At 49.4% G+C, this 27,310-nt stretch overlaps 1 protein-coding gene across 4 annotated transcripts in view; it reads left to right on the plus strand.

Moving 5' to 3' along the window:
- NLRP9 (NLR family pyrin domain containing 9) overlaps nt 1–18,724 on the plus strand; it is a 48,064-nt gene extending 29,340 nt beyond the window's left edge. For all 4 annotated transcript variants that reach the window (XM_072968334.1, XM_072968336.1, XM_072968335.1 and 1 more), the window contains 9 exons: nt 3,296–3,616; nt 5,131–6,694; nt 8,360–8,521; nt 10,785–10,952; nt 12,936–13,106; nt 15,263–15,433; nt 16,729–16,899; nt 17,307–17,477; nt 18,414–18,724. In XM_072968334.1, the coding sequence (XP_072824435.1) occupies nt 3,337–3,616; nt 5,131–6,694; nt 8,360–8,521; nt 10,785–10,952; nt 12,936–13,106; nt 15,263–15,433; nt 16,729–16,899; nt 17,307–17,477; nt 18,414–18,546 (2,991 nt within the window). In that variant the 5' untranslated portion in view covers nt 3,296–3,336 and the 3' untranslated portion in view covers nt 18,547–18,724. The remainder of the gene's footprint in view (nt 1–3,295; nt 3,617–5,130; nt 6,695–8,359; nt 8,522–10,784; nt 10,953–12,935; nt 13,107–15,262; nt 15,434–16,728; nt 16,900–17,306; nt 17,478–18,413) is intronic.
- Nucleotides 18,725–27,310: the final 8,586 nt, after the last annotated feature.

Consider the following 27,310-nt stretch of genomic DNA (forward strand, 5'->3'; position numbering starts at 1 on the left):
GTACTTTTAGGTCCTTCTAACGAGCTAGCAAGTTCCTGCACTGTTTACCAAAAGGCCCTGCCTGCGCTTGTGGTTTGAGATGCGAGCTTGCCGGTCACTAACTGTCCCCGTGTAGCTTGACTCATCTCTTCGCTCGGTGTCCTTTCCACGGTCGGTCTGTCTGTGCACTCCTCAGCACCACTGCGCTTTAATTGCAGGTACATTAAGAGTATGCTTAAATCTCCACAAACTCTGTGGTTTAAAGTGTCAAAAATGTCTTCTCTCATAATTCTGGAGCCCTGAAGCCTGAAATCGGGGTTTTGGGCGGGATCTTGCTTCCCCCAAAGGTTCCAGGGGAGAATCCGTCGTTGACGTTCTCGCGTCTGGGGCTCCTGGCTGCCCTTGGTTTATGTCGGCACAGCTCCCACCCCTTCCTCCGTCTTCCCACGGCCTTCTCCCCGTGAGTGTGACATCTCTGACTCCTTTCTCTTACCAGGACACTCGTCGTTGGGTTTAGGGTTCACCCTCCATGCAGGATGATTTCCTCCGATCCTAAGTTACGCGTCCGCAGACCTGATTCCCAAACAATGTCTCGTTGCAGGCTTAGGGGTTGAGGTTTGGACAAGTCTTGTCTGAGACATAATCTACCCCCTGCAGTGATGTGAAAGTTAAGAAACTAAAATGAGAGCTTACCTTTTGTAGACAAGTATATAAATAGACGCCTAAGTACATAAATGCCTGCGTGATAAAGAATATGATGCATGCTTGAGGAATGAAATGCAAATGAAAACATTGCCCAGAAAAGTATGTGTTACCGTCCAGCCAGCCCACCCTTCCTGTTCTCCAGCTTTTCCATTTTCTTCTTTATTATGAGTGTCTCGAAGGTTTTCTCATACAGATTTGTACATTTCCTGTTAAATTTATTCATAGGCATTTTATTTTCTTTGCTGAGATTATAAATGGGTTTCCCCGTAACATTAAGTCCTCTGAGTTGTATAGACTAACAATTTCTCCATGGTAGTTCCATGTCCTGATTCCCTCGTGAATTAAGAACATTTTTACTGAGATATAATTAACATACAACATTGTGTTCCTTCTAGGTGTACAGCCTGACAACTTGCTATGTGTGTATGTTGTGGAATGAGCCACACAGTAAGTTTAGGTAATGTCTGTCACCACACACGTCTACAACTTTTTTTTTCTTGTGATGAGAACTTTTAAGATTGACTCTTTAAGCACCTTAGTGATTTTTTAATAGTAAGAATTTTGTCACTGACTATCTGGGGCTTTCTAGGTATATACGCTTATGTCGTCTGCAAAGAAAGACCATGTTACTTCTTTTCCGAGCTTTGTGCCTCCAACGGATGTCCGTTACCTAACTGCCCCCCAAGACCACCAGTGCTGGAAACAGTGCTGACCAACACGAGGGCAGGAGCCATCCTTCCGTTCTTGCCTTGTCCCTGATCGCAGCCAAAGCCGCCCTAGTCCCCTGGTGTGTTCCCACGTTGTCATTAATTTTTCATTTTGTCTGAATATATGCTCTGCTTATTCAGAGAAGATTCTTGGACAATAAAGCACAGATATCTTGGTGTCTGAAATAGTCTACCTTCTCTTGCGCTTGAATGGAAAATACTACGGCGCAGAGGAGCCGGCCTCAGCCACTGTCCACTCTGAATTGTTCACAGGCGTTTCCTTTGTGCCGTTAACTTCTAGTCAGTGTTGTCAGGAAGGATCCTCACAGGTGGATTCGCATCCGCTTGTAGGCAGAAAGTGATACCCAGTGCATGGTTTGCGGACGTCTGGGGAGTGGTTACTAAATATTGAGTTATCACATAATTTGTCTGTCACCCCTTGTTGTTGGTAAATTGCTTACGTTTCTAGACCTACATTGTCTGAGGTGGTGGCCGCTGGTCACGTGTGGTCACCGAGCACCTCAGGGGGCCCAGTGAGACCGAGGAACTGAATTTTTATTTTAATTAATGCAAATTTTAACTTTGAAGCTGATGCTCAGCTTTTAGAAGGCTTGTGTATGTAAGAAATCTCTTGGGTACAAGAATTTACTTTCCCCAATCGTGTACCTTGTAAAATCTAAACAGAACAAGTATGTCCAGTGACAGTTTAGCATCTGAGTTAAGATATTCTGTAAGTATGAAATACACACTGGATTTTGAAGACTTTAGTATAAAAAAAGTTAGAATATTTCATTGACTTTTAAAAAAATATTGTTTACATGTTGAATTGATATCTTAGATGGACTTCAGATAGACTAAGTTGAATAATGTAATATAAAGGTAATTTCCCCTGTTCGCTTAAATTCTTTAATGTGGTTACTCAAAAATTTAAAATTACAAACACGGCTCACATCCTTTGAAATTATGAAAGTTAATTATCATGTGATCTTTTGTCTTTCGTATTCCTTAACACATGGCGAGGTCTTTTCATTCCTAAGATGCAAATCTTTTCTTCAGATCTGGAAAACTGTCTTCCATGAATGACTTCTTTCTCTGTATCCCACCTGGAGTCTTTTGTTTTTGTTTTGGCTTTCAGGGGGTGGGGAGGGTTGGAGGGTCAGTGAGACGACGCTGGGGTTTCTGGCGCTGTTAACACTTTGCACGGCTTCTCTTCACGCTGGACGCTGAGTCGCCGTGCTGTCTGAGCTGTGTTCCCTGAGCTGCCACCGTCAGATGGCCGTCCAGGATGCCTTCGTTCTGCCCAGGACCGCAGCGTGTGAGCTGGCCTGCCCTTGGACTCGTCTTTTCCTGCTTGTTTTGAAATTTTGAATCTATTTTTCCAGTCCCTGCTGTCTTTCAGGGATTTGTCATAACTTTCATGAGCCAAAGACATATTTAGGCTATTGGGTTTTTTTTAAGTCTTCAGAACTTAGTCAAACTAGAACAGAAACTGTTCCCCTTCAAGGGCCGTTCAGTGTAACATGGTCTCTTGAACTCTAGACAGAAGCCCCCATAGCAACGCCGGGTGAACATCCAGCTCCGCCCGGAAGGGCCCCGGAGATTCGCAGAGCAAGGTGCCGGGGTAGGAATGCCCTAATTTGTCCTTCCCTGGCCGCGTGGATAAACCTCAGAGCTTTGTTAGGATTTTAGCTGGTCACGTTCTCCCTGACACTGGCTTAGTAGGAACTACATTTTTAGTGGCTAGTCCTGAATTCACACGCATGATTGTAGAGTGTTGAGGGAAGATGAGACGCCTTCCCCAAATGCTACTGGCCAGATGTGCTGTAAGCAAGAACTGCCTGTCGGTCATTTTAAGCCACTTTACACTGCTGGACTTTAACTGTGATGACGTCATTCTTCCCCAGGTGTCCCTTATTCCTTGTTTTTGAGGAAATCCTGGCACAAGATGGCAGAATCTTTTTTCCCTGATTTCGGCTTGTTGTGGTACCTGGAAGAGCTCAAAAAGGAAGAGTTCTGGAAGTTTAAGGAGCTCCTCAAGCAAGAACCTCTGAAATTCGAGCTGAAGCCAATCCCGTGGACTGAGCTAAAGAAGGCCTCAAGAGAAAGTCTGTCGGAATTGCTGAGCAAGCATTACCCCGGAAAGCTGGCGTGGGAGGTGACGCTGAGCCTGTTTCTACAGGTCAATCGGAGAGATCTCTGGGCAAAGGCTCAGGAGGAGATGAGAAGTAAGTGTCGGGAAGGGATGCTGGGCAGAGCCCCATGGGGGGTGGCTGGTTCGCTGGGAGCTCTAATAATGAAGGTCAGGTTGGTACTGAGTCAGTGGCCACCCTTCCGTCAGTGAGGATGGGCCAGTAGGAGTCTTGGAAGTAGTTGAGGAGCTGCGGGTGGACTCTGGTCACACATGGGCCAGCGACGGACGGGGCGAGCAGTGTCCTGAGCCAGGCCATCCAGCCACGTGCTGTCTCCCCAGTCTTCTGTCCCAAGCTGAGTCAGCGCTGTTCCGGGAGCTGGCCTGGGACGTAACGTCTGCACAACCAGGACTGCTGCGACGGAGCTCCGTCAGGGCAGCTGCCGGTCCTTTAGACCAGACCCGCTCAGGGACCAGGCAGAACCCTAACCCTGGGGAATAATTACAGAGGGCGCACGCCCCGGCACCACAGGCAGCACTGTTCACGTGCAGCATCTTTCCATTCTCACCACGACTCTGAGGTTTGCAAGCGAGGGAAATAAATGCAGACCAGCGTCCCCTCATGTTAGATGAATTTTCCAAAAGAGACAGATCTGACTTCAGACCAGTTATTTTTGACTCGTTGACGGGATTTACGCCCTCCTTTGGGAGGACATGCCTTTTTCTTGCCCACCCCGCCCAGCCCCACCTTGGAAAATAGAAAGATCAGTTGGGTTGTGAATCCTTACAAAGTGACTGAGTGTCAGACAGACGGCCCATTTTTATAAGCAAATCCTCCTCTGCCCCAGAGAGGGAGACCCCCTACTTCCCAAGGCTCCTTCCTGGTCCCGCGTCCTTGAGCAAAGCCAGCAGTGCCCTTTGCTCAGAAGACGTGCAGAGGCGCCTCCCCTCCTGCAGTTCACACTTCTTCCAGGCAGGGTGCAGTCCTCGTCTGTATTTGTCACTTTGTTCACCTCCCCTGATGCGTAGCCTTGAGCGTGGAAGGCACATTGCAAGGGCAGGGTGACAGAGGGATGGTCTGAGGGTGCGTTTCTGAGATTAACTCGCAATCAGTGTGGTCTGAAGAGAAACGACCGGACGTCATGATTTCCAGTCAAAGGTGGGTTAGACAGCTGACCCTGAGATCTGCCTGTTAGCCACATTAGTCGAGGAACATAAACTCTCCCCACTTTTTTGTGAAGTGGGACTAGAGTGAATCTAGTGGCTTGTGGAGGGGGTGAGGACACGCCGCCGGTAACAGCGTTCTCAGCTGTGGCCCCGGCTGGCTCTGTGCTGGGCCGGTACCGCCCCCCTCTAGCCTCAGGTGTAATTCCCATGTATTCACATCTCAGGTAGCTGGTAACTCCGGGACAGGCTTCCACTTCTGGTCAGGTGTTTCCACGGACGTGAATTCAGACAGATTATGACCCCGACAAAGTTAAGTGAGTTAGCCCCAAACTAAGTGAATTAGGCTTCGTGTGAGGGTTTGAGCAAGTCCGTAGGGGTTGTTCTGAGCATCAAAGATGAAATGTATATTTTCTAACTGTCTTTTGTCCTGTCCCTGTTAACTAGCTACACTAAACCCATATAGAAAGCACATGAGGGAAAAATTCCGATTCATCTGGGAGAAGGAAACCTGCCTTCAGGTCCCCGAAGATTTCTACAAGGAGAGCACCAAGTACGAGCATGAACAGCTGAGTGCTGTGTACCAGGAGGCGGACAAGGCTGGGCGGCCCTCGCCCATGGTGGTCCTGCAAGGTCCTGAAGGAATTGGGAAGACCACGCTCTTGAAGAGAGTGATGCTGGAGTGGGCAGAGGGCCACCTGTGGAGGGACAGGTTCCTGTTCCTCTTCTTCCTCAGTGGCAGAGAGATGAGCAGTGTCACTGAGACGAGCCTGGCGGAGCTCATCTCCAGGGACTGGCCTGCGTCTGCAGAGCCCATCGAAGACGTGCTTTCCCAGCCAGAGAAAGTCCTGTTCATCCTGGATGGCATCGAGGAGCTGAAACTTGACCTGGAGCTGCAGGCTGACGTGTGCGGTGACTGGAAGCAGCGACAGCCAGTGCAGGTGGTCCTGAGAAGTCTGCTGCGGAGAGCCGTGCTCCCAGAGGCCTCCCTGCTCATCGCCCTGGGGAGGATGAGGGTGAAGGACGATTATTTCTCGTGTCAGCCGGAAAGACTCATATTTCTGTCAGGATTCTCTGAACACGAAACGAAGCTGTATTTCTCCCATTACTTCCGTGAGAAGAGTAAATCCTCGAGGGCCTTCAGCTTTGTCAGAGAGAAGATACCACTGCTTCTCTTGTGCCAGAGCCCCTTTGTGTGCTGGCTGGTCTGTACATGCTTGAAGTGCCAGCTGGAGAAAGGAGAGGACCTTCAGATGGACTCGGAAAGCATCACGTCTTTATATGCATCCTTTTTGATGAGCGTGTTCAAATCAGTGAGTGAGAATTGTGCCCCGAAGCAGAACAGAGCCCGGCTCAAAGGCCTGTGTGCCTTGGCTGCGGAGGGCATGTGGACCCACACGTTCCTCTTCTGCCCTGAGGACCTCCGAAGGAGCGGCGTGTCTGAGGCCGACACCCTGGTGTGGGTGGACGTGAGACTTCTTCAGAGGAGCGGCGGTTGCTTTTCCTTCATCCACACTTGCATCCAAGAGTTTTGTGCCGCCATGTTCTACTTGTTCCAGAGACCCAAGGACGGTCCTCATCCGGCCATCGGGAGCATGGCCCAGCTTGTGGCAGCAGCCGTGAATGACGTCCAGACCTACTGGTCCTGGGTGGGGATATTCCTGTTTGCGCTTTCAACTAAGAAAATCACCACCGTGCTGGAGACATCCTTTGGTTTTCCACTGTCCAAAGAGCTAAGACAGGAAATAACCCAGTGCCTTAAAACTTTAAGTCGCTTTGACCCTGACCAGGCAGTGGTGAGTTTCCAGGCATTGTTTAATTGTCTGTTTGAGACCCAGGAGGAAGAGTTCGTAGCACAAGTGATGAACGTCTTTGAAGACGTCAGCGTTTACATCGGTAGCAGAGACGAGTTGACGATGGCTGCCTTCTGCCTGAAACACTGCCAGAACTTGCAGGTGTTTCGCCTGTGCATAGAAAACATCTTTTCCGACGCCTCTGAACCCATCTCCAGGTGAGTTGCTCCGAGGACGCCCTCCCTCCCTCCCGCACCCCCCCCTCAGCGGCTTGCTGCCGTCCCCCGCGGGCAGGTCATAAACTGCTACGTGTCTGTCCTTAACAACATGGTTCTGTAATCAGAGACACACCGAGTCCTCGTTGCCACCTGCTTGCTATGTGACCATGAACTGTGACTTTGGGTTTTTTCGTCTGTATAAACAGGGGTAAAAGTTCTACCTACTTCCTGGGGCTAATGTCAGGTCGAAGGGGAAGCAGGTTTTATGATTGGCAGCACTGTGCTCTTTTCCCTCCCCACTGCATTTTAGCATATCCTGGGGCTCCTCTGGGGAGCGGCTCCTGGAAGCGCGTGCCTCGTTTCCTTTGGATTTTGCCCACGTGTCTTTTTTCTGATTTTAACTTGGACCCTCTCATCAGGCGTAGGCTACCAGCTCACACTTTAACTCTCAAATACATACCCCCTTTCATGGTCATGATTTTTTGTTTTTATTAAAGTATAATTGATACACAACATTATATTCAGGTGTACAACATAATGCTCAATATTTGTATATAGTGTGGAATAATCACAATAAGTCTAATTAACCTCTAACACCATATACCTACAGAATTTTTTTTCCTGTGAGGAAACATATGCACCTGATGTTCACAGAAGCGTTATTTACAAGAGCTAACATATGGAAACACCCTAAATGCCCATCTACGGGTGGATAAAGAAGATGTGAGTGAGATACAGAGATATAGAGAGAGGTGGAACATTACTCAGCCATAAAAAGGATAAAATCTTAAAACCAGCTTTAATAGATCCAGAAGGCACTGTGCTTAGTGAGATAAATCAGACAGGAAGACAAGTACGTGTGTTTTCACTCATACGTGGAATCTAGAAGACAAAACAAATGAACAAACATAACAAAACAAAAACAGAGTGCAGACAAAGAGAACGAGCAGACGGTTACCAGAGCAGAGGTGGGAAGGGTGGGAGAGGGCGAAACAGGTGGAGAGGACGGAGCGGCTCACATCAGCTGTTACAAAGTAAATCCGTCCCCGGGTTGGAGTCTGCAGCGCAGAGAATGTAGTCTGTCCTTTATAACTTTGTAGAGCACGGAGCCTATAAAAATGTCAAAGCACTGTGTTGTACACTTGGCATCAAGTGCAATATTGGAGGTCCACTGTGCATCAACAGATTAGGAAACAGAGGGCGAGAAATGGTGCAGAAAAACAACAAAAACATCTACTCCCTTGGCAACGTGCACATATAGCCTTTGGTATCACGGCTGTGGTGTCCACGCTGCACACCCCCTTCCTGTGACTCCTTATCTTGCACCCGCACAGCCATGCTTTTGGATCTAGTTCCTTGTTCACTGAGGGATCACCAGGTATCAACCTTTGTTCACATGACGATCCAGGATCGTCACCTAAAAGAGGAGGAAATGGAGGCAGAGTGAGGTTGGCTAGCTTGCCCGGGGTCACGTAACTGACAAGTGTTTCAGCCAGGGTTTTGACCCCGTGCCACGGTGACTCAGGCGCTGGCCGCAAACCCCCCCCCCCCCCCCCCCCGTTCAGCCTGCGTGCCGGGCAGCGCCGAGGGCCCCTGGGAGTGGCGCTCGGCCTGCGTCGGGAATGTCCTGAGTTGAACTGAGCCTCTGTGTTTGTCCTTCTGTAGTAAAATCCAGGTGCTCCTCCTCTGGCGGGATCTCTGCTCACTGTTTACCACCAACAAGAACTTCCAGATGTTGGATTTGGACAACTGTCAGTTCGACGAGGCCTCCCTGGCGATTCTCTGTAAGACGCTGGCTCAGCCCGCCTGTAAACTCCAGAAGTTCGTGTAAGTTGGGCGTCAGCCTGTTCTTTAAGTCAACAGTGAGGGGTCACTCTCTCTACCCTGGCTTTTTTTTTTTTTTTAAACCAGAGCCACAGTCCAATGTCTCAAAAAGAAAATTCAGAGAGCTTTCCTTCATTCAGATACTTGAGCAAGAAACAAACTGTGGGCAAATAGAGAGACTTTAAAACTGAACGCGGTCCAGCAGCTGGTTCCCGGCTGCTGCAGATTGGTTTGCAAAGCGGGAAGTACTTTTCTGTTTTCTACTGTACCTTCCTTCCCCCGGAGCCAGCGCACCTGTGTGCAGCCGATGGGCTGGGAAGCCGCAAGTTCCCGCTGATATGAAGGAAGCTTCAGTTTTGTCTTAGAAGCAGAGTCAGCATTTCAGGGAAACCGGTTTCACGCGTGGGTTATGTGACTCTGCGTGTTTTGGTCCAGGGGTCTGTTCACACCGTGGCCCCCGTTTCAGGTTTTTCTCTAACCGATACTTTAACTGCGGTGCTGCGTACAGCAGACTTTCCTGGCGAGCCCGAGGTGGCTGGTGACTGCTGGGCTCAGGGTTCAGGGAACGTTGGAGGTGATCGTACTGGGGAGTCCTCCTCTCTGGTTCATTCTTCACCTGCTCCCCCATCAAACACTGTGGCCCAAGGACCTGCTCTTTCTCTCAGCCCCTGCACCGAGCTCCTTCCTGACTCAGAACACTTGTTGCAGCCGCTCTCATGTCTGGTCAGCCTTTCCTGGCCATTCGCTCCCTAGGCGGTCCCTGGGCAGAGGCCACCTCTGACCACCCGCCGCTCCCCACAGCTGAGCAGCCCCCTCGCCCCCAGTCACTCTGTAACCTCGTCCCATGTCCAAGTTCAATGTCAGTCAGGAAACTGCAGCTCTGTTGGGACCACAGCTCTGCGTGCTGGATCCGGGGCTGCCCTACTCACAGCTGTGTATCTACCCCCGCACCCCGGCTCCTCGCCAGAATGGAAGCATCTGCCCAGTGAAGGGAAGGAGCAGGGCCTGGCTGGCTGCGCGGCCCGAGGGCTGCTCTTTGAAGTGGGAAGACCCTGAGTTAGCCCATCCTTCACCCGGAACGCCTTCAGGATGCCTTTCCTTCCTCCCGTTACCCACTTCCCACCTTCTGCCGTCCTGTCTCCCATGTGATACCTGAAAAGTTAGCTATTTTAGACAATAACTTTGCTCATTTCTTGGCTTATTCACGCTTCCGTGGCTCAGTCTTTCCAGCTGAGTCCACGGCTCTCCCTAGGTCACCGCACGGCTGGCTTTTCCAAGAGGCTCTGCCAGGAGCAAATTTAAGTCAAACGTCTGAGTAAATTGGGGTCTAAAAGCAGCTCCCTTTTGGCCGTAGCCTTTAACGATGGGAGTGCACGTTGAATGTTACATTTTCCCTTGTTTCTCTGAATTCCGTTGGCTTATTTCTTAAATTCGGGCTTGGAGATGCAGGCGCCTTCCAGTTTGTACCGAGGTAACTGACATAGAACGTTGTGTTCCCCTTAGGTGCACGGCATGAATTGATGTGTGTGTACATTGCAGTGATCACACAAGATATCATATATGCTACTTAAAAAAAACAAAGCCAGCCTGCGTTGATCACGTTCCAGGCACTGTGACAAATTTTAATTTTAACCATCATGCCCCTATCAAATCGTTCCATGAAGAAGCTCAGCCCTGAAGTTAATTTGCCCAACCTCACGGAAGTGTCGAGGAGAAAAGAAAATATCCTGATCTGTTTCCTCTGCCTCAGGAGCCTGAGTATTTAACCACGATATACATCGTCTCCTTTGTATTTATTTTATTTTATTTTAACTTTTTGAAGTTATCATCTCCTTTTTTTTTTTTAAGAAGTCTTAGTTTTTAAACAGAAATGGGTCCTTCTCTCAGGGAATACAGCCTTGCCTGGCGCATCAGCTCTATTATACGTGAGGCACTGCGCAGACCTAGGTCTGCAAGACGGCACACAGTGCCTCTGTCCTCATGACACTTAGAATTTAATACGCGATGAGTTTGAGTCACTTCCCTTCTAATATCTGTGCTGGTCTGTAGGAGCGGAGGAACCAGGCAGAAACAGGAGGCAGCTAAGCAGTTGAGCTCCTGGTGTGAGCAGATCCCAGACAGAAATGATTTATAGTCAGGAATCACCAGAAATCTAAAACCAGAATTGGGAGCCTAAGCAGAGAACGCAGGAGGACTCGTGTGCTGGGCGTCTGCTTTGTGCTTGGACTTCGCCGCACGAGTTCCAGGATTTCCTCGTCTTTTGCAGGTGCAACTTTGCGTCTAACCTTATAAACGGTCTAGACTTCTTCAAGGCTGTTCTTCATAACCCTCACCTGAAATACCTGAACTTGTCTGGCACTGGCCTCTCCCACCCGGACGTCCGGCGGCTGTGCGAGACGCTCAGGCACCCGATGTGCAGCATAGAAAAGCTGATGTAAGTCTCCGGGTTGGCCGTGGTATTTTTTCAATGTGGACTTTGCCGCCTGAACCTGCCCATTTTCTTTCCTGTCTTTGTCTCTTGTATATTTGACTGCTCCCATCTCCGTATCAGCAGACCTCCTAGTAAAGTTGAGGATGCACTTTTTTTTTTAATTTAATTGAAGTACAGTTACAAGGTGTCAGTTTCTGGTGTGCAGCACAATGTCCCAGGCATGCATAAATATGCATATATTCATTTTCATTAAAGGTTTTACTATAAGATACTGAATAGAGTTCCCTGTGCCATATAGAAGAAATGTTTAAATCTATTTTTATTTCTAGTGGTTAACATGTGCAAATCTCAAGCTCCCAAATGTATCCCTCCCCACCCCGTTTCCCCCGGTGACAGTAAGATTGTTCACCGTGTCTGCGAGTCTGTGAGGATGGATTGTAAAGGCGAGGCTTCTTCTCCAGAGGTTTGTCCCACCGTTCCCTTCTCTGGCACTCTCTTGAATTCTCTCTCATCAGCACCTTATCTGACTCCTCTTGGTTCTGCCCTCAAGCCAACCATACAAAAACTGTAACTCCAATTTTTTTTCCTGAAAGTAGTCATAGAAATTTAAAAATGGAAAAGCATATTAATGACCACAAGCAGGATCTTCTACTCTGCAGATGACAATGTTGAGGCCAGAGGGAACATGGTTTGCCCCAAATCATTTCTTCCTCTTGAAACTTATATAAGATTCCCCTTCCATTGTTGGGTGATTTCTGAACAGGTTCAGTCCACTTTTCAGCAGGAAGATCAAGGCAGCAAAGACAAAAGCAACTCTTGAACCCCCCCACAAGAGAACAGGCTCTTCCCTCCGCCGGCTGAGCGGGTTGGGTGCCTCCCTCCTCGCGGTCCTGATGGTGTTGCCGGGTCACGTACACGGTCAATTTCACTTGTCAAGATTCTTCAGGAGGGAGAAGCAGGCTTTGTGCATGAGCTGTTGGGACGTACGGGCTTTTTATCGATGCTCCGTGCCATTCAAGCCGTCTGCATGCCATAACAATTCTTACCTTCCGCTCTCGTCCTCTCTACTCAGAAAAGGGAGCGCTCGCGAAATTCCTTGGCACTTGCCCCGTTTCGCATTATGCCACTTGGGTAGAGTTTTGTATGCTACGTGTTAGCACAAGACTTGGGGAGCTTGTCTAGGAAACTCGGAGTCCGCTGTAGACATTTTATAGCTGGAACCTTTGCTTCTTTAGGGGAGACCAGCTGTACTCTGGGCTTCAGTTTGGTGTTGGGAGTGGGAGGTCCTCAAAACAAGCTTCTCTTTAGCCTAGTTCTCAACAGTGCACGGTTTTGTCCTGTTAGAAGGTGCCAAGGTCTGGAGACGTCTGTGACGGTCACGACTGCATGGGGGAGGGTGCTCTCGGCACCTGGGGGGAGAGGCCATGGATGCTTCTCAACATCCCACAGCCAAGACTCACCTAGCCCCGAGTGTCAGTACTACTGAGGTTGAGAAAACGTCTCTAGCCCATGAGATGTTCTTTTAAGCTTCATTTAGGCTCAGACCAGCGTTTCTGACCTTCAGAACTACTGATAAATAATCAGTCAGACTTACTGAAGCCCAGATCAGTCTCTGCTGCGGGGGACCGTCCATAAATTGTAGGTGGTTGATCAGCTTCCCTGACTCCCGCCCACCAGGTGCCAGTAGCACCCCTCTCCCCAGCTGGGACAACTGACAAAGTCTCCGGGCTTTGACAGATGTCCCTTCCGGGTCAAAAGTCACCCCGTGTCAAGAAGCACTGGCTTGAACTTTTCCCTAACTTCTGTGGAAGACAGTAAGATTAATGAGGAGTGTAATGTAATTATATTTGTGCTTTTAAAAAGCCCAGGACGTAGAGACTGACTTGGCAGGCACGGGACTAGAAGCCGGGATGCAGTCCAGGGCCAGCTGTGCGCACGCCATCCAGAGCATCTGGTCACACCCCACAACACGTGTCTCCCGTGTAGGCTGGGGAAGTGCAACATCACAGACCAAGCTTGCAGAGACATCGCCTCCGTCCTCGTCCACAACAAGAAGCTGAAGCTTCTCTCCTTGGTACAGAATCCTGTGAAGAATGAGGGCGTGATGGCGCTGTGTGATGCCCTGAAGGACCCCCGCTGTGCCCTGGAGATGCTGCTGTGAGTGGGTCCCGGGGGGCGAGGGCTGGGGCGATGACAGCGGGTGCTCATGGGCCCCGCTGCCGGGGCACTCAGAGCTCCCCGAGGGAGGCTGCGGGACGTGGACTCTCTAGTCGGACCCCAGCTGCCTCGCCACACCGCGAGGTGTGGGTGTCTTGTCAGCAAAACAGAGCAAACACATGTCCTTGCTCCACAGAGGAGCCGTGAGGTTAGTTCCAGAGACCTGAGACTGGCCCTTAGATGCCCGGCATCTGATTGGAGCCCGGTAAATCCTGGTCATCAGGAAGAAGGATGTCCCTGTAGATACACTGGAGAGGGGGAGGGGACCGATCACTTTAAAGAGGAATTCATTTGATTGCTTTCAGGTGGGGAGCTCCCTGTGTTCTAGGTTGTCCCTGGAACCCCCGTGTCTCCACCTCTTCCTTGCTGCTGGTGTATGAGGTGGACTTCTTCCTCTGCTGGTCTCGGTTTGTCTAGTGAGGCCCCTGGGGGAGCTTAGTGTTAAATTTTTAAAAAGTACTGCAGTGCCTTAAAGTGGGGTGGGGATGGGGGGCAGGAACAAGAACAGCCAAGTCCATGGGAGCAAATAAGCCATCCAGAAACAGAACTTCCATGTGTGCACGCGTGACAGGTGTGTGTGCACACAGGTGTGTGGACAGGTGTGTGCGTGTGACAGGTGTGTGCGTGCACAGGTGTGTGTGTGTACAGACATATGTATCATGCTCACAGTGGCATTTACATTAGAAGGCTGGAACACTGTTACTGAGATGACTTTTTAGATCGTAAGAGAATATTAACACTATAATAAGTTCCAGGAACATTAAACATTATAACCAAACTATTTTAAAAAAACACTCTGAACTATAAAGATTAGACTGGAAAATCTTCAGAGGTACAAAAGAAATGACATATTGGAAGATAAAAGGATTTATCTATGAAGTAACTGCCTGATACTATACAACAAATAGAATTAAAGTGTATTCAACAATTGGTCATTTAAATCAGCTATATTTACCTAAGAGCCCTTTAAAAGACATCATTTAACCTTTTTTTTGTTTTTAAACTTGAATCTTTGTTCCTTAAAAAATGAAAGACTACTGAAGATGCAAGAAAGTCATTAGTAATTTTAAAAGAAAAAATATTCATCCTTTTCTTTTTTGGTAATTTCACGTTTTGGCTTTTTCTTTTCTTTTTTTTAATTGAAGTAGTCAGTTGCAATGTGTCAATTTCTGCTGTACAGCATAATGTTCATGCATTTAAAAAATTTTTTATTTTGAATTAGTTTTAGACTGGCAGAAAAGTTGCAAAAATAGCCCAAAAATTCTCTTACATTCCCTACCTTATTCCCCTTAATGTTCAACCCAATTTAATATTTAATATTTTTAATATTTAAACGTTTCATGCTCTTTTAAACAAATCTGCACATTTTAAAAATATATACCACTTGGCCAGGATTCTACAAAATGGTCAAGTTTGTAGTATGATTGGAAGCACTAAGTATTTTGCAAAGTAAGTTGGCTAATAAATCAAGAAACAAATGAAAAGTCTGTCAACAATAAACCTCAGAACTTCAAAAGAAGTTTGATGCAAGGTGTTCATTCAGTATAACTTAAAATGGCAGAAAGTATAAAATTCCCATGGAGATTTTCAGTGAATGTATAATTATAGAGTCGTGAAACCACTGCAGATTGTAGTATGCAACCATTAAAGTCTTAACAAGTATTTCAAATACTGGAAACAGCTTATTTCATTGAAAAACATATGAATTATTTGCCTGTTGTCTGATCTCAAAAATTCATAGACTAGAAGGGAAAACATTAGCGTTTACTAATCAAAAGACTTGTGCCTTCTCCCTGCCCAAGGTCAGGCAGGAGGGGCCGGCAGGTCTCGGGGTGGGCGGGGTGGGGGCTGGCGCGGGTGATGGGAACTGGACAGCGCCTGCCCTGTCCCAGATGGGTTTGCAGTCTCTTCTGCCTGTGACTTGCCATGGGACCTTCTGTCCTCCACGTCCTTCTGTATTTCCACAGCTGCGACCCCTTTTAACCCTCTCAGTTTTCTCGGTGACCGCAGAGTACCAGAAAGGTTTACATGGAGTTTCGCGGAGATCCCGCGGGCAGAGCTTGCGCAGGCGGGTGACGGTGTGCGTGTCTTTGCAGACTGATGCAGTGCTGCCTCACCTCGGCCGCCTGCGGCGCCATCTCCCAAGCCCTTCTCTGCAACAGATCTCTGACCCTTCTCGATCTGGGGTCAAACTTCCTGGAAGATGCGGGAGTGACGTCTCTGTGTGCAGCACTGAAGCACCCAGACTGCCCGCTCCGGGAGTTGCGGTAGGTCCTGCGGCGGCTGCCTGAGCGTCCGGGCGGCTGGCCCCCTGGGGGGAGGCAGGAGGAGCAGAAGGCACGGGCCGCGGGGGAACGCGAGGCTGCGCGGTGGTCCCTTCTGGCGCTTCCGGGCGTGAGCAGTGGCTCGCTGACGGTGTCTTGATAAAAGCCCAGCAGGATTTGGTGGGATGTGCTCCTCCGGAGCTGGGTCTTGGTCCTCGGAAAGACCAGAAAGGAGCCCTGAGTGCCCTAGACTAGCTGTGTGAGCTAAGAGGGTTCCTCGCCTCTCCCCACGCGCAACGCCAGGGTAGCTACACTTCCCACCTCAGGACCGAGGCAAACAGCGGGGTAACGCAGGCAGAGAGCTAAGATCGGTGCCTGCCCGTAAGCAGCACACAGTGAAGGATCGGAGACGGAGGGGCAGTCATTCCTTCTCCTGGGTGAATAAGACAGAGTGGTAAATGAAACACCCTCAGCGCCATTTCCGTGGAAGTCAGTCTTCGGGAGTGTCATCCACCCCCATGGACACACACAGGTGCACGCACACACGCGTGAGTGTGAGGCTGCAGGTTTATGTACGCGGGTGTACCTGCCATGGTTCCGCAGCCTCGGCACTGATGGCGTGTCGCCCGAGGGTTTTTTCTCGTGGAGGGGCTGTCCTGAGCATTGCAGGGTGTTTAATAGCCTCCCTAGCCTCCACCCGCTGGAAGGTGGTAGCACCCTCTCTCTCTCTCTCTGGCAAACCAGAAAAAGTCTCCAGGCATTGCCCCGTGTCCCCTGGGGAGGGGAGCAAAAATCAGATACACATGTACACACTGCATACACGTTACGTATGTACAAGTACCAGACGGTTACATATATGTGTATACGTGTGTCCAGATACACGCATGCACAGACGTACATATATCAGACTTCCGTGTACATGTGTGTGTATATGTGCGTGTGTGCATGCACACCCATCTGGTAGTGGGTGACAAGTGTTGTGGGGAGTCATGAGCTTGGAGGAGGCAGGAGATACAGAGGTGACATTTGTGCAGAGACTTGGAGGCAGTAAGGGCGTGGCAGCCCCACCCCGCCGGACCGGACCGAGAGCGCTATGACGGCAGTCAGAGGAGCAGAGGCCGGGGAAGGGGTGGGGGGCGGCCCGGCATGCGGGGTGGGGCGTGGCAGGGAACCCAGGGCGCGGGCGGAGCGAGCGGCTGGCCGTCCCCGTGGCTGCCGTCTCGTCTCGGGAGGACCGGCTGTTTGTGCCCGCCTGACCGCGCGTCCGTGGGGGGCGCGCTCGCTGTGCTTCTCCGCAGGCTGGAGGGCTGCGGCCTCACTTCTGCCTGCTGTGGCGACATCGCCGCCGCTCTTACCAGCAACGAGAGGCTCCAGACCCTGAAGCTCGGGAACAACGGGCTCCGGGACGCCGGTGCGCGGCGGCTGTGCGCGGCTCTGCGGCACCCCAGCTGTAAACTGGCGAACCTGGGGTGAGTGTCCCCTGGTCATCTTTGCGGGAAAGCTTACCTGTTTCAAGGAGAGGAAAAGCCAGGGGGCGAAAGCAAGTTTAAAAACAAGGGTGCGGGGTAAGTTAGACGCCACCCCCGGAAGCAGGGCTGGCTCGGCCTCGGCGCAGCTGGCGGGGCTCCGCGGGCTCGATGCGTGGCGGGGCGGGGCTGTGCGGGGCTTTGGGGGGTGTTTTGCCGTGTCTGGCCTCTCTCCGCCCCTGAGATGCCAGGAACACTCGCCGTGGGTGTCAGACGTCCCCAGACGCTGCCGCGTGCCCCTGGGGGGACACACTGGCACCAACTGTGACGGCCCTCTCCAAGGCGTGGCGCCGGCCTCTCGGGGCGGCCCGCCCCCAGCCCACCTACCGCTGGTGGCTTCCCTGTTGCAGGCTGGGGATCTGCGAGCTCACGTCCGCCTGCTGCGAAGACCTGGCCTCCGCTCTCACCGTCTGCAAATCCCTGCGGGGCCTGGACCTGAATTTGATTAATCTGAACTACGAGGGGGCGCTGGTGCTGCGTGAAGCCTTGACCCACCCGGAATGTGAGCTGCAGACGCTCGGGTGAGTGGGCGCCGTTGCCCTGGGTGGCGAGGGCCGGCAGAGTGGGGTTAGGCCCCTGCAGTCTGCGCAGCCCCGGCCCGGCGCGCGCTTGGGGCCGGGTCTTCCTTGGCTGTGGGGGGCCCTCCTGTGCACTGCGGGATGTCGGACGCCGTCTCTGGTCTCTGCCCACATGTTCATTCCTGCGGCACCTCCCTCCAGCCATGGTGATCAAAGATGGAAACTTCAAGGTTGCTGAGGCTAGATTTTAATTGCTCTCACCACCAAAAGGAAAAAGAAGTCGTGTGACATGACAGAGGTGTTAGCTAACGCCCCGGGGGTTATCGTTTTGCGATATATAAACGCATCAAACCAACGGGCTGCAACACCTTATACTTCGACAATGTTGTGTGTCAGTCATATCTCAATAAAATTGTTCTTGATTAATTAACTTTAAAAAAGAATACCGGGCACATCTATTTCCTAAGTTTTTAAAAGCCTCCTGACATTGTCAGGTGTCCCCTGAGAGGCTGCTTTACTGTAAACACCATCTCCTACGTGCTTTGCCATAAAGACGCAGGCCCAGCCCACAGCTGGGAGGGTTCTGTAAAGAACCGAGAGGAGTCTTGCCCCAGAGCTGCGTTCCCTGCAGGGCAGCTGGTGATACTGTCTGGAACCTTCCGTTTGCACTTCGGGTGTGTGTAGTTGACATCCACAGAATGAATGTTTGAGTGCCTTCCAAGTGCCAGGACCCAGAGGACCTGCGGAGGGTGAACCAGACAGTTCACGTCCCCTTCCTCACCTGCCGGCCTGTACAAGAGACTCGTGTGTCCTCTGCACACTCAGTTCAACTCTCCCAGTCTCTTCTCAGAAGGAACGGAGAGGGAGCAGGCATTGGGGTGCAGAGAGGCCAATAATCACGTGTTACGTCAAGAAACCTTATTTTTTCTGCTTCCCCAGGCTGCAGACATCTAAGTTGAGTGAAGACATTAAGCTGCTGCTGACAGAGGTGGAGGAGAGGAAGCCCCGCCTGACCATCTCACCCAGTCTCTGGGTGGAGGACATGAGCAGGGTCCGGGGGACAGCCATCTGACGAGGCGCGTCCTGCGGTCACCTTCTCACAAAGGCATCTCCTCGGCCACCACTGGCGTTTCCCCTCCCGGCGCGCCCCGCCCTGTGCCTTGGCATCGCGGCCGTGTGGGCTGCGGTCGCCTGTCCTGCCCTGCAGTGTTGACAAGCACAAATACATTAAATGGCAAACACTTTGGGAAGCATAACTTGATTTTCTTAACAGACGCCTTGAGGGGTAGGTGCGTGGATTGGGAGGAACCACCATCCTCTGACTCTTCTGAGGCAGCATCACTGCTCGAAGGCGTCTCTAGGTTTTAGGATTGATGGTCACCAGGTCTGACTTCTCACCCAGAATGTTCACTTTTAGTTTGTCCAAATTTAGATTTGATCAGTCTCCTGGTCCGATAAAAAAATCTGTCCCCAAGTGTCTCCTTACCCATTAGAGTGTGCCACCCGCTCCAGTGGTTACTTTCAAAATCCAGTATTTTTTTCCCCAAATATATCTACACAGTTTAATTCCATGCTTTCTTTTGCAAGCACACACATACCTCACTGGCATTACTCATCACCGCCTAGTTCTCTGTCATCTCTGCAGTAAGTGACTATTGCCTTCCTGGCCCTGCATAGAATTTTATTTTTGTTGAGTATAATTGCTTTACATTTTCAGTAAACTTTACTCTTTAGGGACATTTTCCATTCACAGCAAAACCGATAGGAAGGTACTGATACTTTCCACGCAGCCCTGACCCTGCACACACCCCTGGTTCATCCAAAGAGCTGACGGTTCCCAGGGGTGATCCAGGCCGGCTGGTGCTGGCCTTGCTCCGCTGCCATTGTTGGAATTGGTAAGCTTGTTCTAAAAATGATGTGAAAAGGCTGTATATATATATATAGCCTTGGAGTAGGAGTGGATTCTGTATCCCTGAACTGAACATATATATATATATATGATATCCAAACTAACCTTTAAAAATTAGATGACTTGTCATAATTAAGGCTCATGTGATGCAGGGTCGCCTCTTCATCTCCCTTGGGAAGTGTCTCCTTAATGTTCCGCCCCATGGGCTAGGTGGGTTTTGGCCTCCTTCTCACTTTTAAAGAATTCTGTTGCTGTCCCTGTCTTATCTGTCACTTTCCACCAGGTCCTGTGTGTAGGTCCCAGAATATTGCTTCTCAAGGTAAATCCTCCAAGTAAAGGGCAGCCTGGCTGTCCAGTGAGGGCGGGGCGCAGTTCTGTCTGGGTGACGCGGGCAGCGCGTCATGATCGCCCGTGGGGGCACGTGGACGCTAGCGAGGCTCCCGCATGCACAAGTGGGACCAGTGAGCTTTAAAGGGGACAGACTGCAGGCCTGAAAGAGCTGAGGGTGCCGTGTCGTAAGAATTGTGGTGCTTAAGTCAAGGGAGAGGCCAGATTCCAGACCAAGTGGAGAGGCTCCCACCATAGGTGTCAGCCGGGTTCTGGAAACACGAGAGCACGGAGGAAAATGTCCGGTGGGAAATACTGTTCATAGTCGAGTCGTGTGAAACGGACCTGGGACCCGACCTCCAGTTCGCGCCCCACCACAGATTATAGCTCTGACTTTGAACTTCCCCAAGGAACTTGGAAACTCTGTGCCCTCTGCTCATCTGCTGTGCAGACCTGCTCAGTAATTGGCAGGAGCTGCCACTGATCTCAGGAGTGGACGAGGGTGAATAGCCCTGGGGGTCAGATTTGCTCCTCACTGGGGACGCCCCAGAGCCTCCGTGCAGAAGTGTCACCTGTCCTACAGATGACATGACAATGGCTCCTCTGTGGGGAGATGAGATCCAGGGACCCTGCCCCTATAACTGTGGCCCATCCTGGGTGGCACTTCCCTGCACAGAGCTATGGGGTCAACACCACACAGGTGAGTGCTTCCTTGTGTTCAACCTCGGCAGAAAACAGGAGAGAAGGGCTCTCCCACAGGAAGGGAGCTCAGGACTGGGGCTGTGAGGTGTCACTGGGCAGGACAAGAGCCTTGCTCTGCACAGTCTCCTTCATGCCCTGGGTGGGCTGGGCGTGGTGCGGGGCGTGTGCAGGGCAGGACCACCGTGGTGAGACTCAGAGCAAATTGTTGCATCCTTGTGTCCCTGAAAATGGGAGAAGAAAGGCCAGGAATGGGGTTCTGTGTGGAATCTGAGCCATGCCTTGTATGAGAAGAGCCACTGAGCAGCCCAGCCACATACAAAACTCCCTGCTTATTTCCTCAGCCCTATAGATGTTTAGGCTTGCCTGTGACTACACAGGGACAATTGATGTGCAGAGTCTGGGTTATACCTTCAAACTCGTGACACATCAAATACGGTGCATTGACAGACACTTCCGTGTACAAACAGGTATCCACAGGGAAACACATTCGGTGGTATCACAAAATTGTGATCTATTTTTTTCCTCCCTGAAATCCTACTGCAAGAGGATGCAGTTGTGTCAGTATTCCCGCAGAGAATTCACAGGTAATTTCCCTCTGTGTGTTCTGTACTGTGTGCGAGAGATAGCAGTGCTGTGTGTGTGTTTGGCAACAAGAGGAGACAGAAAAATATTTGAGAAAAATTCTGTTAAATTTCAAGTCTCAGGATTAATTACACTGGTATTCTTTTAAAAAAAAAACATTTTTGGTGGGTGGATAATTAGGTTTATTTATTTTTCAGAGGAGGGACCGGGGGTTGAACCCAGGACCTCGCGCGTACTGAGCAGTCACTCTACCACTTGAGCTGTATTCCCCACACCTGACCTGGTCTTTCCCTGTTACATTTTAATATCCTCCCCTCACATCCCTGGTACTGATGGATAATCACAGCAAACATTTACTCTAGGTTTTACGGCTACTACCACAGGTAGAAATGCCGTATGGAAACGAACTTTGTTCCAGCCACTGTGATCAACAATTGATGTGAAAAGCGCATTTTGTGTTCACGCCAGCCTTCCTCCCTGTGCTCTGTGTTCATGCCTACTTCACTTTTTCTGAGGAAAGAGAGACGGGGGGTGATAAGTAAAATTCCCTCAGTGGGACCAAGCTGACAAGCGGGTAAATCTCAACACAAAACAAGCTGTCTGGTCAGAGGCTGGAACTTGACAACCTGTGCAAGGTTTCCACCTGCTGTCCTATAACCATCCCATGTGACAAACAGGGAGCAAGGCTTTGAGACTCCAGGGTGTTCTGATGTTGCCGCCAGTGAATGAGGAATTGAGGAGAAGCTCTGGTGAAGCCCAGGCTGATGGTTAGAAGCTGTTCACTGTGCCTCTTCCTGCGTTGTCTGCATAGATTCTCACAAGATAAACCCAGTTTCCCTGAAAAGGAAGGAATTTGGGTAACTCTGGGAATTTGTTTCAAATTCTTCTCGCTTCCTTTACATAACGATGGCTTCTGAACCCAACAGGAGTAATACCAAATACTGTTTCTGGGACGAGTTGCTCTTTTAATCAAATACATCAACCTTTGTGTCCAATCTGAGGGAAATGTTATTTACCTGTAAGGGCTCAGATCAGACTGTCACATGACGCTGTTTGTGCTATGGGTGACTTTGAGCTCAGGGCTTCACCCTGACACTGGTTTGTAAAAATCCAGATCAAAGGGAAAAATCAGACAAGACACAAGAACACAGAAGTTGATGAAACGTAAAATAATCTGCTCATAATGTTTATGTTTCGATGTGGACAGTGAGGTTGCTCAGAAAAAGCTGCTGAAACCTGACTTCTCCGGTTAAGTCTGTGGAATTAATAATAATTAAACGTCCTTGGCCAACGAGCTTTTCTATTCCACATGGAATAGCTGAGAGCATCTTACGGTCACGCCAAACATTCAGAAGGCTATGATCTGTTGGGCGGTATTTGTCATCAGTCACTCTGATGAACGATGCTGAGGGTTCTCAAACGCTGATGGCTAATTGTCTGGCAGTTTTAATGAGTTAGGCGGCCTCATGCTCCACACCTTAGTTTGTATGTTTGATTCATTGCTGTTTTTAATGCATTATGGATGCTCTGTGAATGCTCACCGTGACTTCTAAGGGAGGCACGGTGTCCCTGTCTCCCTCACTTACTCATTCGCTCAGTACATATTATTTAACACTTATTAGCGGTCATTCATATTTTTGAACAAGACAGGCACAGTTCCTAAGCTCAAGCTACCTTACATTCCGGTAAGGAGTCTGATTAGAAAATTAAGTAAAACCAGGCTCGGGGAAGATGGTTCTCTAGCTCCTTGGTCTGCCATCTTCTCGGTCTGCTGGCTTTCCAAATAAAGTCATTATTCCTTGCGCATCACCCTCAAAGCAAGTAAGTAAAACTAAATACAAAATAGTGTGAAATGTGGTTGGTGTCCGTGACGTGTTCTCCAGATTGAGCCCCTGCTGTGGAATGTGACAGTGTCTCCCTCTTCGGGAGAAGAAAAGGCCCAGGACCCTTGTTTGAGATCCTGTCACCAGGAGGAGGCTTCATGCCTGGACGGGCAGAGCCTGCTCCTCCCTGCAGTGACTCGGAAGCCCTCTCCACGTCTGGTCAGAGCAATGCCCTGCGAGCCCCGTGGGAAATGGCTCTGAAAACCATCTTTGTTCTCCAGGTGGGGGTTGCAGCTCTGGCCAATGTCATTCTCCTTTTCCATTACGTCTCTCCAATCTTGCTTGGACAGAACCAGAAACCCACACATATGATTCTCAGCCACTTGGCCCTGGCCAATCTCCTGGTACTTTTTTCTGCTGGGATTCCCCACATGGTGGCGGCTTTTGTTCTGAGGAAGCCCCTGTCCAGTCTTGGGTGTAAGCTTGTCTATTTCATCCGCCTCTTGGCTCACAGCACCAGCCTGTGCTCCACCTGTGTCCTGAGCACCTATCAACTTGTCACTCTCATCCCCAGGACAGTGGAGTGGATGGTGCTCAGAGGAAGAGCCCCTAAATTCGTTGGTCCTTCCTGTTGCACCTGCTGGATGATCAGTGTCTTAATGAATGTCTATATTCCTGTGACAGTCACGGGTCCACAGAAGACAGGAAATGACACTGACACCCATTGGTTCTGTTCAGTCTCAAGTCCCAGTGCAGGCGCTGTCATCCTGTGGTCATTTCCTGATGCCATGTTTATTGGCCTCACGGTCTGGTCCAGTGGCTCCATGGTGCTTCTCCTGCACAGACACCACCAGAGAGTGCAGTACATTCACACCCCCACTGGCCACCACAGATGTCCCCCTGAGACCAGAGCCGCCCACACCATCCTGCTGCTGGTGGTCATTTTTGTCATCTTCTATGTGCCAAGTTCTGTTTTTACTTTTTATATGGCTGCATTTTTAGATTCTCGTCTCTGGTTAATGCAGACCGCTGATGTGTTGGTTTCTTGTTTTCCCACTGTTTCCCCCTTCCTGCTGCTCTTTAGGGATCCTAGGCCCCCTAGGTTCTGGTCTTTTGTTGTCAGAGATCATGGTTGAAGTGCTAAAGGTGTAGAAGTCAGCTTCAGCACAACCTTAATCACTCTGCTCTTTCACTACATTTCTACATGACTCTGCATCTTTGTTTCTCTCCTCTGTCTCCGGGATGTTGCAGTGCTACGTTGTGGTACAGAAAGTCTCCGCTGTTCACTGGCTTGCTTCCTATTTGAACCTTGCAGAGTTTTCTCACATGACTGACCTGCAGTGAAGTTTATGGATTGCATGGATGCAGTAATGTGACAGGGGGAAAAGAAGCTGCCATTTTTACATTTTCACTTGAATATTTAGTTTTCATATTGAAAAAGAGAAATGGGGATTAAATTTTCTCTTGGTCCTGTTTGCTTTTTTCTCTTTGTGTTTACTTTTGCCTTCTTGTGGCACAGTTTGGAATTTTTATTTATTTATTATTAAAGTATAGTTGATTTACAATGTTATATTACTTTCAGGTGTGCAACAGTGATTTGATATGTTTGTAGATTTTGCTCCATTTAACATTATTGTAAAATACTGGCTATAGTCTATGTGCTGTGCATTATGTTCTTGTATCTTACCTATTTTACACCTAGTAGTTTGTACCTCTTGGTCTCCTTCCACTATTTGGCTCCCCTCCACCCACCAACCAGTAACCATTAGGGTTCTTTTGTAGTTAAATGGGGAAGAAACTAGTTTGTCATCTTTATCTGTGAGTCTGTTTCTGCTTTGTTATATTCATCTGATTCGTTTTTCAGATTCCACATATAAGTGATAACATAACAGTATTTGCCTTTCTCTACTTGACTTATTTCTCTAAGGACAATACCCTGCAAGCACATATATGTTGTGGCAAATGGCAACATTTTATTCTTTTTATGGCTGAGTAATATTCTATCATATATTTTGTATATGCTAAATGTGTCTGACATATTCTTTATCCATTCTTCTGTTGAAGGACACTTAGGTTGCTTCCATGTCTGGGCTATTATGAATAATACTGCTATAAACATTGGGGTGCCTGTATACTTTTGCAGTAGTGTTTTCATTTTTTCTGAATGTGCACCCAGGAGTGGGATTGCTGGGTCATATGGTAAGTCTAGTTTTAGTTTTTTTGAGATATCTCCATGCTGTTTTCCACAGTGGTTGCACCAACTTACATTCTCACCAACAGTGTACGAGGTTCCCTTTTCTCCACACCCTTCCCGGCATTTGTTACTTGTAAACTTTTTGATGACGGCCATCCTGAATTTGTGAGATGACAGCTTGCTGTGGTTTGATTTGCATTTCCATGGTGATCAGTGATGTGGACCATCTGTATGTGTTCTTTGGAAAAATGTCTGTTCAGTTCTTCTGCCTGTTTTTCAGTGAGAGTGTTTGGGTTTTTCTGTTTTTTGTCTTTGCTATTGCAGTATATCAGTTCCTTGCATTTCTTGGCTACTTTCCCCTTCTCACATATGTAGCTTGCCAACACTGTCTCCCATTCCGAAGGTTGTCTTTTCAGTTTGTGATGGTTTCCTTCCCTTTGCAGCTTTTTTGCTGATGGAATCCCACCTGTTGGTTTTTGCTTTTGTTGCTTTGGCTTTGGGTGTGAGAGATTTGAGTAATCACCTCAAGACCTGTGCCAAGGGGATGACCATCTATGTGCTCCTCTAGCAGTTTTATGGTTTTAAGTCTGTCACTCAAGCCTTTTATCTGTTTTGCGTTCATTCCGTTTGTGGTGCTTTCTTCTGCACGCGGCTCTCCAGTTTTCTCACCGCCATTTATTGAAGACTCTACTATTTTCCCACTGTATGTTCTTGTAGAACTATTTCTCTTTGGTTTGCTTTTGTTTCCATTTGTTTGCTTGTTTCAGTAGGCAAAAAAAAAAAAAAAATGCTGGGACTCAAAATACAAATATGCGTCTGAGCTATTTCAAAGACTGGATCCCCAGGGCGGGGGGTGACCCCTGTACCTGTGAACATTCAGGCAGTGATTCGGTCAGATGTTCTCTCACTGATCTTGAGCCAGCAAGGCTTCCAGTCTCAGCCCCCTGAGCCCCGCGTGTCCTGAGGGACACATTCCAAGTGCGTCACATTTGCAGGCATGCCCAGGCTTCCCACTTTTGCTGGGGTCTCCACATGCATGTGTTGTATTGTGGTCAGCCAGCGACAGTTGGAAAGTTAATTATTTCAGCCTCGGCTCCCTCACAACAGTGATGTCCCAGGGAGCAGAATTGAGGGAGGGAGGCCAGACCGAGCCTTCCCTCCCTGTCCTCTGTGGTGCAGGAGGAAGGGGTTGTTGTGGGATGAGGCGCCCAGGGGCCCCTGGGTGGAAAGCCGAGTCTCACGTCAAGGGGAGAGAGGGAGGTGGTCGGCCCCACAGGATGTGAGAGAGGGCGAGTGTGCGCTGAGGAATCATAGACTAAGAATGCGTGTGGGGCAGGAAGGAAGGATGAGAAGGAGACAGAGAGTGAGTGAGTGAGAGAATGCTTTTCCATGAACAGTGGTTGACTTCCTTGGCCAGGGCTGTCATAGCAAGCGCACTAGACCAGGTGGTGTGAACAGAAACTCACTTCTCACAGTTCTGGGGGCCAGAAGCCCAGGATCAAGGTATTTGCAGGTTGGGTTTCTCCTAAAGCCTCCCTCCTTGGCTCTGCAGGTGGCCACCTTCCCTGTGTCCTCACACGGTCACCCTTTCAGTGTACATTCTTCGTGCCTAAGACCTAATCAGCTCTCATGTCTGTCGTGGAAGAGAAAAGGGGACTGGGGGAAGAAGACTGTGTGAAAGCACGTGTACTTGTGTGTGTGTGTGCACACGCACGTGCTGGTCTGGGAGGCAGAGTGGGTGTGAGAATGTGACTGAGACCATGAGTAACACTGTGATGTGTGTGTGAGAGGGAGTGTGTCTCTCCCTGAGGGGGAGAAAGGTGGAGACAGATGAATTGCACTTTTGAGGAACTGAATTCCTTTGTTCCATAGTCTCTGTGTCACCAAGAAAGAGCAGGTGCACTAGAAGGGATCCCAGCCATTCCCATCAGAACCAGCTTGCTCCAACCCCACTGGAAACACCAGCCCTGATTCACCGTCCTCAAGTTCTGGCACCATCTGCCAGACCAGACCCCCCAAAACTTGAGGGATGATGTTTCCACCTTCCTTCGATCCCTGTCCAATACAACAGGCACGAGCACGTGGAGATGCTTACACTTAAGTTAATTAAAATAGAGTAAGATTGCAGAACACTTGGAACCATGATCAGAAAGTATAAAGAAGGACAAACATCATAGCACCTATAATCGTCCTGCAAAGATAACCACCAGTTTGACACTGACAGAAACAAATATGATACATTTTGGCTGCTCCCAAATTTTTGCGATTAAAGGTTTTGTTGTAATGTGTGGACCCTGAT

This window comes from Vicugna pacos, chromosome 9 (genome assembly GCF_048564905.1).
Source record: "Vicugna pacos chromosome 9, VicPac4, whole genome shotgun sequence".
In the NCBI taxonomy this organism is placed as follows: Eukaryota; Metazoa; Chordata; class Mammalia; order Artiodactyla; family Camelidae; genus Vicugna; species Vicugna pacos.